At 34.7% G+C, this 14,064-nt stretch overlaps 1 protein-coding gene across 1 annotated transcript in view; it reads right to left on the bottom strand.

The window, feature by feature from the left end:
• Positions 1–3,353: 3,353 nt before the first annotated feature.
• The window catches only part of LOC123537506 (gamma-aminobutyric acid type B receptor subunit 2-like), an 83,634-nt gene continuing 72,923 nt past the window's right edge, over positions 3,354–14,064 (bottom strand). Inside the window, exons 15-18 of the mRNA XM_045321242.2 lie at positions 13,611–13,946; positions 12,994–13,090; positions 7,229–7,329; positions 3,354–6,580 (exon numbers count right to left, since the gene is read on the bottom strand). Coding sequence (XP_045177177.2) covers positions 6,437–6,580; positions 7,229–7,329; positions 12,994–13,090; positions 13,611–13,946 — 678 coding nt within the window. The 3' untranslated portion in view covers positions 3,354–6,436. The remainder of the gene's footprint in view (positions 6,581–7,228; positions 7,330–12,993; positions 13,091–13,610; positions 13,947–14,064) is intronic.

Raw genomic sequence — 14,064 nt, 5'->3', positions numbered from 1 at the left:
TTTTAATTTCTTCATTGAAAATAATTTTGTCTTATGTTTATTTGTAAATCAATGTCAGCAAAGCAGATCTAATTTCAAAAACAGTGATTGGTAAAGGATATCAAAGGTAAAAGGTGAAATTTTCGTGAAAGATCGCAAAAAAAAGCATTTTTGTACTACTTTTCATTGTTTATTTTGTCATTATTAATATCTTATGGTTATTCCTTGAAGTTTCATATATATATATATATATATATATATATATATATATAACAATGAAGATAACATAAGACACGAGTCTAGATCAGCCCGGATGTTAAAGTTTAAAATTCATTTTCGGGTAATAAATTCAAAAGATAGCACTGTTATTTTATTTCTATATTCAAACATATTTTGTTATAACTTGATGTTTATTCATTTTAATGTTAGCCTTTACTTACTCACTTCCTACTGCTTCCATCTTGTTATGGCCGTTTTATATCTTATGATTAGATGCGGCAATGAACTTCTGCACCGTATTCTGCAGGTCGCTGGCATCCCTCCACGGCTTGGTCTCAAATGGGATGTCTGTTGGCAAAACTTTCTGGCGTGCTTCTTCCAGATAGGAACAGCTCTGCAGAATGTGAAACGGTGTTTGTTCCTTTGATCCGCACTGACATTTAGCTGTCTCTGCAACTGCCAGCTTCTTCGTATGTTTTCTCAGGCCACAGTCTTCAGTGTGCAGACGGAAGACAGTTAATTGGCTGTTTAGTTTGTGTAGACAGTCCTGATTTGGCAGGTAACCCCCATTTATATTCTTCCAGTCTGACGCAAAGCTATTCTTCCACAGAGTCTGGGCTTCTCTGTATGAAGTTGGAGGTTGGGGCTGTATTTGCCTGGTTGCTGTCTTTGCAAGTTTGTGCGCAGATTCATTTCAAGCTATGCCCACATGTGCAGGAACCCATCGAAAAGCTACATTGTTGCTCTCAGGCAGGAGATTGATGTTTTTCAACAGCTGTCTGATTAAGTTGTCTGATCTGCTGAGAGAGCCTGAAGAGCTGACTTGGGGTCTGTTAGGAATGTATTGTCCCTTTTCTCCTCGCTCATACAGTTCGAGTGTCGACGATGTGATGGCTTGCATCTGTATCTGTTGTTGGAGCATCTCTTTCCGACTGGATGACAGAGTATGAAGGAGGAGCTGTCTGAAAATTTGATGTAGGCACCACTCCCAGCTTTCTGAACTGCCTTTTCCACTGATCCATCGGTATATGCTTGGATCCAAGAGTGTGCTGGATATCTGTTATTGATCATTTCTAGCGTAAGAGATTGTTGGTAAGCCTGATGTTGCTTTCCCTTTTCTTCTACTCCTGGCACCTCCAATCTGATCTTGGGAGCACGTTGTCTGGGAACCCATTCATTTTACTCGAGCGGCTCTGCCTCTGTGTCCAGTGCTGCTGCTTTCCCTTTTCGCAGTTCTTTGACGATATGGTTAAGACTCTGTCTTTTCAGTCTGTTCTTGGTTCTGTTCTCGAGTTTTGAGTGGAGTGGAAGTCTCTTTGCCTTCCCTGCATGCACAAAAGCTTTGTACTCTCGTCTTGTCTCTTACGGCTCAGGGTTGGCTGTCTTTTCCATTTATTTTATTGGAGTTGTTTGTTTGTTTGTTTGTTTTGGGTTTAACGCCGTTTTTCAACAGTATTTCAGTCATGTAACGGCGGACAGTTAACCTAACCAGTGTTCCTTGATTATGTACCAGTACAAACCTGTTCTCCGCAAGTAACTGCCAACTTCCCCACATGAATGATTAGAGGTGGAGGACTAATGATTTCAGACACAATGTCGTTTATCAAATAGTCACGTAGAACATACGCCCCGCCCGAGGATCGAACTCGCGACCCCGCGGTCCGTAGACCAACGCTCTTACCTACTAAGCTAAGCAGGTAGGCTTATTGGAGTTGTCTCCGGGATTATCCTCAGACCTGAAATATAACCTTGTCCAGTTTATCTTTACTGGTTTTGGAAGCAGTTACCCATGAGGTTGATGCGTACTCTGCTATGGGCCGTACGTTGTCTGTGTAGACTTGCAGAGGATCTCTGCATTTACTCCCCAACTTGTTCCAGCCAGTTTTTTTCATAATGGCGAGTTTTTTGAAGGCCCTCTCCTTTGACCTTAAGTGTCAGATTTGACCTTGACTAATTTTTCATTATTATTTCAAGAATGATATCATCTGTTATATATACTTTAAAATGAATAATAATTAGTTGATATTTTTTTGAAAATACCCCAAAAATGTAATGAAAAATCATTGCAAAAATACTGTTTTTTTGGCTAATTTTCACGCAAATTTGACCTTTGACCTTTGATAATAGGTTTGGCTTTGCCTTATTTGGATAAGACCTACATTCCTTACCTTGCTTGACATGTACACATTAAAATAAATTGCTAACAGAAAATTCTAACAAGTGTTATTATTTTTGAGCAAACTAATGAGTAAATATGCTACAATTTGATATTTTACACAAAAATGACCCCTGACCTTTAATACCAGGTTCGACCTTGACTTATTTTCTCTTCCATGACATCGTCTGACATATATACAGTAAAATGAACAACGATCAGTTACTAAAATGACAAAAACTAATACTTTTAAACAATAAAAATTATTAAAAACAGGTGATATTATTGCAACATTTTACTCACTTTTTTTACCTTTGACCTTTGAAATTATGGTTGACCTTGAATGTTTTGAATTAATATGTTCATACCAGACATCGCCTACTTTTTATACATTAAAATGAACTGATATTGTCGAGTAATATCGACGAAATATTATTAACAAATAGAAAAGTTAAAGAGCTATTTTTTCATTCTTTTACTTGAAAATGACCTTTGACCCTCGATATCTATATTATTGACATTGTGAGACATATGTACATTAAAATAAATCACGAGCAATTACTAATAATGATCACTAACAGCTGTTATATTTCAAACAGGAAACTAATCATGCAATTTTTCACACAAATTTGATCTTTGACCTTTGATATAAGCTCAGTGACTAACAATGTGAATACATATTAAAAATGTGTGAAAAAGTAAATGTAACATTTTTCATATTTTTGCATGAAAATGAACTTTGACCTTCATTTATCAGGGTTGACCTTGACGTTTTGCAATAAGATTTGTATTTCTGACTTTGACTGATACATACACATTAAATATACAAAGCTGAAGGACTTATGATTACAAACTACTTTTTAAGAATAAAAATAAAATTTCAAATATGCCTATTTTTGTGATTTGTAAATAAATTTGACCTTTGACCTTAAATATCAAGTTTGCCCTTCATTACTTTTTGATGAATTTCTTTTTGCTAACATAGGTTGACAAATATACATTTACTGACAATCATATAACTACTGTAATTATACAGTGAAAAAACTAGTAGACGTAAACTTTACCCTACCCCCTAACTTTTTACAAGTGAGTTTTACCTCCCCTATCACAAACTTAATTGAACAAAATATAGATAGGCACTGCTTTGACACTTAAGAAACGGGTTTTCATGGTGGATATGAAATATTGTTTCTAAAAATGTATAAACTTCTTTTGGCCTCAATTGTTGCAATAAAAGTCCGTGATCTCTCGGACCAGTATGCTGCATACAGTTTATCTATGTGATATGACTACGGTCAAACTTTGCTTATGAAACAGAAATATTGAAATAATTACAATTGTATGTTTTGCTTGACCTTCACTTTTTTATAGGTGTGACGTCATTGTCCAAAGATTCATGAATAGCGAATATGCATTTGTTAAAGCGGGATCAGTTGGCCTATTTTAGAAATAAATGAAAATAACAAATAAAAAGATCCTTTAATTGATTTTTTCTCATGTATTCTAATCAAACTTGATTTGTAGCATCTTTATTAGGCCCGCAGCCAACTTTGTTCAGCTGGGACATATATGACCCCTTTTAGAGGCTGCTAGAGCTAAAATACCTTTGACTTCATCTCAGTGTTATAATATTTTCTGGTTCTTCGGGATCACTGATTTCAGTTCATTTAGATTTGAAGATTAAATATCGCTTAAGCCGGTGCTGGGGGGCGTGGGCAGTGTTGCATTTTCCATTACTGCTCATGAACAGACTCAATCAAGCCGAGTCTGCAATTTTCACTGTTTGGCTTGTTTTCGGTGCTTCCGAGGGATCTACTTTCCAGATTTTATTTATACAGCGTCTCATGAACAGCTTGGTGGATCTTTGTCATACTTGGTCTGGAGCATCATTAAAAAGTCCTCTTCTAAATTTATTTATATAGGAACTTGGGCCCTATTAGGGACCACTATAGCTAAAAGTAGATATGCCTTTCTTCGCATTAACCACTAAAATGTAATGGATTTTTATCAAACTCGATGTGTAACAATATCGTAAGGTCTCCTGCTATTTTGTTACAAATGGGGATAGGGACCAATTCAGCTAAAACTATAAACACGTTTAATGACCTCTTCTCATGAACCGCTTCACGAATCTTCATCAAACTACTGCTGTAATTATACGTCTAAGGATAAACGAAACAAATTTGCAACCCTACGAAACCTTTGCGAAAAATTAAAAGAGAACCATTTAAATTGTTAAAGTGCGGTGTTTAGTTTTGCAATTTGAAAAATGTTAGATGAAAGATGAATGTCAGATGAAAAATTCATAAACTTCTTTCCTTATTACAATTCGCCGGCTATCATTTTTAAAGATATTTCTTGTTTTCAACAGTTTTTTACAACATAAAACATATAAAAACATTTTTCCAAACAAAGAAAGCAAGTGTTACAGGTATTTCCAACTATGTTGTAGTTTTCACTACAAAAAAATGCATAAATATACCTCGTCTACCACCAGTTTCGAACTAGCACCGCCTGCGTGACAACCAGCCAACACCTCCACTGGGCCATACCTTACTTGGAATATCTCAATTGATAAGGATATATTTTTATCTATTATAAGTAGGCATCCTTTGGGGATATAGCCTACCATGCTTATTTATAAGTCAAAAATTCTCGGTGGATTAGTAGGTACAGATGAATTTTAAAATCACGTGATCCCGAAGAATTTCCGAGCGATTACGGAAAAGCGATCAACACGAACGTAGGACAAAAAGACCGAGGAAATACATAAAAAATCATTCGTTTCCCTGCTCATTTTTGACTTCAATGGAATATTGCACGGCAATCGTAATGTTTTAGTAGTAGATTTCAAAATGTGTAGTCTTTTATAAGACTCTGAAAGGAAAATTGTGTTTATTTAGCACCTTTATTTAGCACACATCTTTTAATATATGCGCGTTCCATAGCAAGGCGTAAACTTACTACGGCTCCAAAACGGATGATTCAATAATAAATGACGTCAACGTGAAAAATACAACTCAGACATTCCCGCGCATTTCATGGAAATTTAACGACGCTGAGTGACAATGTATTCATTTATCAGTTTTTACACATTTTATGCTAGAATAGCGTTAGCGCATGTTTATTTTGTGTTATAACCTCCTCAGAATCTCTCAGGATACGTTGGTACCTCAGGATGCTGCAGATGTTATAACACGAAAAAACATGCGTTATCTCTACATAATTATCCAGCTTTTATCATACAAATACCTCTGACAGAGGATATATGAAAATTTAACGTTTCATTAAAATAATTAATGATAGTTCATAGATATTACTCCTTGAATATATTCAAATAACTTTTTTCTTGTTTGCTTTGTTTCTTTTGTGTTTAGCGCCGTTTTTCAACAGTATTCATCTTGTTTTATTAGTTTGTACTTTCATCGAAGACTATAAGGATCTTACATGACTGCCTGTGTAAGACGGGGTTTTCCCTACCCGAGGGACAGTGTGGAATGGAAAACCGAGCGTCAGCGAGGTTTTTTTATCCATGCTGTCCCGAGGGTTGGGAATACAGCTGTCTTACACAGGCAGACATGTTAGATCATTTTTCTTGCCTGTCACTTTCAAAATAGATCGTGGAGACAAAAAGATTTGGGTATTTACTGACATAATTTATAAAGTTTATGACGTCACAATGGTGCCAGTGCTATGTGACGTCACCTTAGTGCACGCTATTTTAGACAAGGTATTTCCCTAGGGAAAGACAGGAATATCAATCCCGGGCGCGTGCTCGAACAAATGTATACTTTCCCCGCTGGGTAGGCAAGAAAAGCTGGTTCATGTGGGGCTAAATTATGGACATACAAATTGTACATTTGTTTATAAATGCATTCAGACTGTCAAAATTTGGATAACGAACATTTTCCCTAAAGGTTATCATTCTGGTTCTTCTGGAACAACGTTTCATTCGAAGAAAACTGAGCAATATTCAGTGATATTTTTCACAGTAAAGTTAATTCACTGCACTTGATATTTGCTAAGTATGTCTGAGCGAAAGGGAATCGCCAAATCACTTGTCGTCGATGATATATCACTGAGTTATGCTATATCAACATTACTTTCTTGAACGCCGTTGTCCATGTTCTTTCTAAACACCACATAGTTATCGTTGCTCCGGTATAAATGCAAGTCCCCGGTCATCTGTAACAGAGTCTTCTTCAGCTTTGCCATGGCGATAGTCTCCTGGAATATCGAGATCATTTTATAATATTTTATGTTCTTAGCTCAATATAACTGAATTTTACGGAATGAATATGAAATCATCACAACGCAATGGACGCTTCAAGATTTTAAAAATTAACCTCGGAAAGTCTCTGGAAACGTAAATCCATATAAAACATTTGAAACCCATGTTTTAAACCTACACAATAAAACATCTGACATTTAAAAATTGTTGCCAAATATGTTTCGTATCCAGGATACTCTCCGGACTAGTGCTGCAACATATTTTGAGTGATTTTTCTTACAGTTAGGTCTTTAAACTATTTGCCGAAGACTGGTTGATCTACATAGATTCCAGTTCTTGTGTATAATAGTATCTGGGTATTCCTCCATAGACTTCCGTCACAAAGAGGACACATAAACGGAAAATTATACGGATATTGTTGCTTCTTTCGTTGCCGGTCATTGCCTTGCGGTTGAGAATATCTGGACTAGATATTCTAATGGAATGTGAACATCCGATTTAGAATCATGGTATTCCACATAAATACGTAATTTGTGGATGTGTTTAACATGAAAATATCATTCAAAGTATTTAAAATAATAAAGTGCAACCTCCATGCTTTTGTAAAGATGCAGCAATTATTACAATAAAGTTATCTTTTTTACCTTTGCGGCCTGCATTCGAAGAGTCTCGTTTTCTAATTTTAGGTCCTCCATGGTCTTTTCATTGTGGGCGATTTTCCCCGTGCATTCAACTCTTGATTCATCTGAAGGAGAATCAATATCATCCTATAAATAACAGTTTCTGTCTTCGCTCGGTTATTAAGCCAGATAAATCGAAAAAAGTGTAACTTAATATGCCACAAAGGTCTAGTTTCTTCACAGACAGGCATTGTTTTCAAGAACATTTTATTTCTACCACCAGTAGCAAGTATAGAAACGCATCGATATGCTATGAAATCATGTAAGCATGAAAACGCAAACATTCTACTTGTACCAAATACCTAAAATACATAAAGTACAAATCGAATTGTCTGTACTTCTATAAACCTAAAAGCACAATAGAAATAGGTAGGAGGTTAAGTAGATTCCTTGTATCGATATGTCGGATGGAGATCTTTGAATTAGACTAGAAACACTATCTCAAGTGAATTATTATATAATAGGAAAATAATAGTTCTCTAAATTACTTTTGGACCATTCCAAGTGAAAACATGTATTAGTGGTATGATACAATGTCTGTATACATTTTAATACATGGTTTAAAATACTGAAAAATCATTGTTTCTCCTGTGGTCATGCAGAAAGTTGAAACTTGTATATTGTAGACAAAGCAATGTCTGTCATACTTTATCAATAAATGTTATTTTTGTTGTCATGGCAACGGAATTCCCAAAACACCCATGCATCAATAGAAAATAGAGGTTTATAAGTAAAAGTGTTTAATTATTTTCCGGTAAATTGTTATCAAAATGTCTCTAAATATTCACATGCTTAATGTGAAATAAATCATAATGTAATATTATACACAAGTTGTCACATAAATGGCTTGGAATATACACGCATTCCACGGCGACGTTATATGTATTACGGCGTCCTTAACGTCACCTCTAAGAAATACATTCAGTGACTACTTAAAAGCAAAGTAACTATTGGAAAAAAGATCTCAGATTTGAAAAGGAAAAGGAATGTTCTTCATGCAAATTTTGTTATCTCAATTTTACTTATTGTCATTAATGCAGATTAGGTCAAAGCGCGGCCCAATTTGATTTATTAGCACCTGTAGCCATTTTAGACAGCATGATATCGCTTTTTCACCATGCATTCATTACTCTGTAAATAGCAGCGAATATAATCATATATATCAAGACAACACAATTTGAATGATAATTTAAATGAAACAAGTATACATTTTATTAAAATACTATATTTTGCCAAAATATATTAGCTTCAGTTTCATATTTCAACTGTTTCATGATATATCTTTTTGTCCAAAGTCCGATTTTAAAATTTTCTGTCGCCAATTTAAGGTTCTTCGCGGGCTTCCTTCGAAATTTTCAAAGTATGAGACAGGTCTGTATGTACTTACATCTACTGTTTTTCGTTTGGCGAAAAAGTAAAATCGTTCGGAGTCAACATTTCCCTTGAACAGCGCCCCCTAGCGGCGCATGTATTTCTCTAGTAAGATCACCGTTTTTCTGTCATAATCGCGTTGAAATTGATGTGATAACATTTCGTTTTCAAACTCCAGGTTATAGGTTAGTACAGTATTCATGTTTACACTTTGCTTTCAGGTGAATGGCTGATAAGTTTCTCACTGGTGAAACATTGTTTTGAACATTTGACATTTTCACCAATAGGTGGGTCACACTAAACAAATATCCATGGTAGGGGTTAGCAAAACAAATTTGAGAAAAAGTCAATGTATTTTATGGACGTATTTTATGGACGTTTAGCCGATAAAGGGGTAAAGTTTGTGATCTTCAAATATACCGTAAGTTTTCTTTAATCACCTCTCAACAAGAAAATGATATAAAATGGGGGTCTTCACGACAGATGTTTTTGTAAATTTACATTTTACTTTTTGTGTTAAAAGTTTCAGTGTGAAACTGAACATCAATTTTGCAAAGTTTACAATTTTTGAAGTACTAGAAACGCATGTTTTACAGCAAATTAAAGATGTCGAGTTTACTTGATATAACATGTTGTGAAATTGCGTTCCAGACTAAACTGTAGTTCGTATTTAAGTAAAATTAATATTTTGAACGGTGGGTACGCAGTAATATGGGAATCTCAGTGGGATCTTTATAGTTTTGCTGATGGCGGGTTTTGGATACCCACCTATGTGTTTACAACATGCATTCTGTATACATGAAATTAATTAGTATAGTATATAAACTGGCTAGTCACTTATTAGTATTTTGAATATTTCTCGTCATTTATAAAGAAATGACATTTGGCGTCAAACGATGAATGAATAAAAAAGTTATATTTAAAAAAAAACTTTTGACAGCTCTGTTTTAATTTACTAGAATGTTGGCTAAACGTCCGTGAAATACATTGAGATTTTTCACTACTTTTCCCAAACCCTATTACACGCCTGGTAAACAACAGTACATGTCGCGATAAAAGAACGTCAACAAAGGTGAAGGAGATAGTCATGCCGCCAAGCAGATAGCTCTGTGTTCATAATTTTTATGCTTTATTGAGAAGTTTACAATATTTACGTTGTGTTGTCCTCTTAAAAGAGTATATGTTATGGACAGACGTGGGAATGACTTCTTCTTTTTTTTTTTTTTTTTATTTCATTATTATTATTATTATTATTTGCATTCAAAATTGAAAGAAAAAAAAACGTTTCTAACGGTGTAACGGAGGTGAACTGCCTTTATTTTCACCATTTTATCTCGGGAAAGTTTTTATTGCCGCGGCGGTCCTGGTTCGATTACCGGGTCAGGTATGTTTTTTTTTTTTTTTTTTTCTTTTTCTTTTTTTTTTTTCTTGATTTCGCATATTTATGATGCTAATGCTCATACATCAAAATTATGATGAAATTTCAATTTTACTGAAAGATAATTTTACCCTAAATCTGGAGTCCAGTCCCTTTCATCCAAACGCTTGTTAATAACTCGTCTGATTAGTTCAAATAAAACTAGATTGTTGGAAATGATAATAGCAATATCGGAATTCCAGTTATACAAGAAGTTCTAATATTTAGAAGATGGATCGATCACTCAAGTCATTTTGTCAGTTATTGTACGAGTAATTGAGGTTGCTATTTTAATGCGTACATTGTTAACACACTAAAGCCATAATAAGCTGTCCTTTAAATTTTATTTAGCTGATAAATCAGTTTGACTGTTTAAAACTTAAGATTTTAGTTCACAAATGCACTTGAACCTGCTCGTGCAATGAAGAAGTCACAGTGTCTCTGTTATTTGTACAAAGTACATTGTATTTACGTACAAATAAACTGGCTGTGTCCTCCATGAAAAGTAATTATGGTAGATCTACCATTACATTTAGATTTGTTTTTACAAGTGTAATACGTAATGTAAACAAGTTTACGTAATGTAAACAAGTTTTATAGCCAATGCCACTAAAGTTGGTGTCTTAAAAAATTGCAGGTAACCCTATAAACGCGTCTATTGCTTTTCACAAGCTAATTTCACGTAGTTCATTTTCTCTCACTGAATTTATTTATTTTAGAGAAAAGTTTCCACATGTACATTCTAAGAAAATAAACTCCAATAAACTTGGAGACTGAGACTTGGATTCTAAAAAAATATAGCCTGCTTAGCTCAATAGTAAGTGCAGATCTATTGATCGTGTTCTTTGAGTCTGATCCCCGGGTGAGGCGTATGTTCTCCCTGAATATCTGACAGTGTGTCTGAAATCATTTAACTTCCGTCTATGACGAAATGATTTATATGGATAAGTTGACTGTTTGCGGAGGACAAGGTAGTACTGGTGCAGAATCCAGAAGTGCTGGTTAAAACTGCACTAAATCCAAAACAAGCAAAATAAATATTATATTATGGCGGGAAAGTTTATATTGCCGAGGCGATCACGATCACAAGACACGCTGTCACTGGTTATGCCAAAAACTAAAACCATGATGTATGGCAATCGCAGCTTTTCGTGCACTGCTCCAAAGCTTTGGAACTCCCTTCCCGTAAAGATCAGGGAACCTGACACGCTAGCTGCTTTCAAAAGCCTGTTATAAACCCACTTCTTTGTACAATATTTTGTTAACTGACCGATACATTGATGCTTTTTTTTCTTCCTAGGGTCACTTGAATACTTTTAAATATGTGTGTATGTTTATATTGTTTAATCTATACGTTTTACATTCATGATTTTTGTTAATGTGGAATGCATTATTTTTTGTATCCATTTGTTTGCATTTTGCAATTTATTTTGTAAAGCACTTTTGAACGGGTACATGTGTATGAAAAAGAGTGCTATATAAATGTGGTATAATAATAATAATATTATAAGAAAATATAAAGCAAGTTGTATTATATATATATGGGGGCCTCCGTGGCCGAGTGGTTAAAGTCGCTGACTTCAAATCACTTGCCCCTCATCGACGTGGGTTCGAGCCTCACTCGGGGAGTTGAATTCTTCTTGTAAAGAAGCCATCCAGCTGGCTTACGGAAGGTCGGTGGTTCTAACCAGGTGCCCGCTCGTGATGAAATAATGCACGGAGGGGCACATGTGGTCTTCCTCCACCATCAAAGCTGGAAAGTCGCCATATGACCTATAATTGTGTCGGTGCGACGTTAAATCCAACCAAAAAAATGTATTATACACATGTTGAATAAATATATAAATGTGATAACTGATTTGTATCTCGTAAATGAACATAACTACTATCCTGTTACGTTCAACACTGTTCAAAACTGTGAATTTAACACAGAGCTATCTCCTTGGCGACCTGACTATCTCCTTCACGACAGAGCTGTCTCTCACAATATAAAAGTGAATATTTCATCTCGCAAACCATTTTTGGAACAAATTTTATTTTTAAATACAGTGTATACCTTACAGCTATCTCACGCCTACTCGGTTCGCTTCTTGATATCAGTTAAAATGCAAATATGTGACAATGGAAGTGATTTCACACCGAAACAGCCTAGTTCACTGCTTAATCAGTTTGCTAGTAAACTTCGCCACGACCAAAAATCATGAATAAATTAACGAACTTTAAATTCTCTGTAAAGTTAAATTAAATCTATATAAATCGCCTACCATTCCCCTGATTTTTGATATTCAATACAATGCTTGTAAAAATACAAAAAAAAATATGATGACACTCACCTTTGTTGACGTTCTTTTATCGCGACATGTACTAGCTCGGAAATTGCGGCAGAGTGATTTACCGTACACCTCTGAAAGAGGTAACTCTGTTGTTTACCAGGCGTGTATTACGGATATCTCTTTATCTAAGCCCTGTTTAAATGACAGAATTCGCTAAATGTAAGGTGTTAACATTAATACTATACCTACCTATATCCTAGAGTTTGGAAACTGTTATAACATCAGTTTCAACGCGATTATGACAAAAAAGGCGATTTCTATCGAAAAATACATGACCCTCTAGGGGGCGCTGCTCAAATGAATGTGGACTCCGAACGATTTTATTTTTTCACCAAACAAAGACATGAGATGTAAATAATAAGAACCTGGTATCAATGTTATGTCACATACTTTAAACATTTGAAGGAAACCCGAAAACAACCTTAGCTCTTTCATCAAAGTCTATCTAAAGACGTACGTTAAGAATGTTGCATCCGCATTTATTAGAAGAGAGGAGAAAATAACTTTCATCATAAGTCGACTTTGGTTTCCATTAAAATACTGTCTAAAATATCTATTATTTTATAAAGTTTTAATTTTTGTTTTTGGCAGAAGTGCTAAATACATACAAGTACTGTTGTCTGTAAAGCGTTGTGTAGAATTACTGTTGCTCGCATTCAGAGAGGGTAAAATAAATTTTCCCTGTACTTGATTCCGATTTCGAATCTACAACAAAGACATTCGATAACACTCATTTTTGTAAAAGAAATTTAATGTCACGAACAATACATATATGTTAGACGAACAATATTATTGACAAATCAATTGTCAAGATCAATATTTGAGAGAAATCGATTTACACGAATGCAATTATATAACATTTGATTAGGTTATTCTGAATAAAAATAAAACAGGATAGAATGTATAATTAATTATAATAATTGTCATTGCAATAAAATGTCCATCTTTGTCTTGTGATCAAAGAAAATAGTAGAGATGTCATACGATTTTTTCTGGTCGTCATTCATCACATGGTTGATTTCATTCATTGTGAACAGTCAATACTTAAAATATCTTGTGTGCATGCATCGTGTTCACAGATTTGCACTTTTGTTTAAGTTAAAACTCCTGTGTTTAAAGCTCCAAATAAAGTATTTAATGCATACAATATATCGCCTGCTTGTTTCAAATCTTATATTTTACTTACTAAACATTGTGCACTAGTAACAGGTGCAGGAAAACTTACCTTTGGAACGAATATAATGCACAGGACAATGGTTGTGCAGAATATTATGAGACATGAATTCAGAACAAAAGATATTGTTCTTTGTTCAACTGCTAGCACATGCGCAATCGGTACACCAAACACGCAAATAATAACAACGTTATATATGCATGCAGCTATGTATTTCGAGTCGTTCAGTTCTGCAACTCTTATCGTTCTCGTCTCCCAAGCAAGAAATGTTCCAAGGACAAGCAAAAGGCCTTTGTATATGTAAAGCACACCAAACCAGTACACTTCATAGTCTCCTTTGCAATGTAAATATACATTGTAGTATATTACATTCTTGTTTTCAATTTTCTGAAAAGAGATTAATAATTAAAATAAATAAATACTTGATATCGTTGTATTAGTATTCCTCAAGTAAACAATCAATGTAAAGTTAACTTTCACCTAACATGTACTCATTTTGAATTTT

The sequence above is a fragment of the Mercenaria mercenaria genome, chromosome 17 (genome assembly GCF_021730395.1).
Source record: "Mercenaria mercenaria strain notata chromosome 17, MADL_Memer_1, whole genome shotgun sequence".
NCBI classification, from domain to species: domain Eukaryota; kingdom Metazoa; phylum Mollusca; class Bivalvia; order Venerida; family Veneridae; genus Mercenaria; species Mercenaria mercenaria.
Note: the sequence above shows the minus strand (reverse complement) of the source record. Positions and strands in the feature narration are given on the sequence as shown.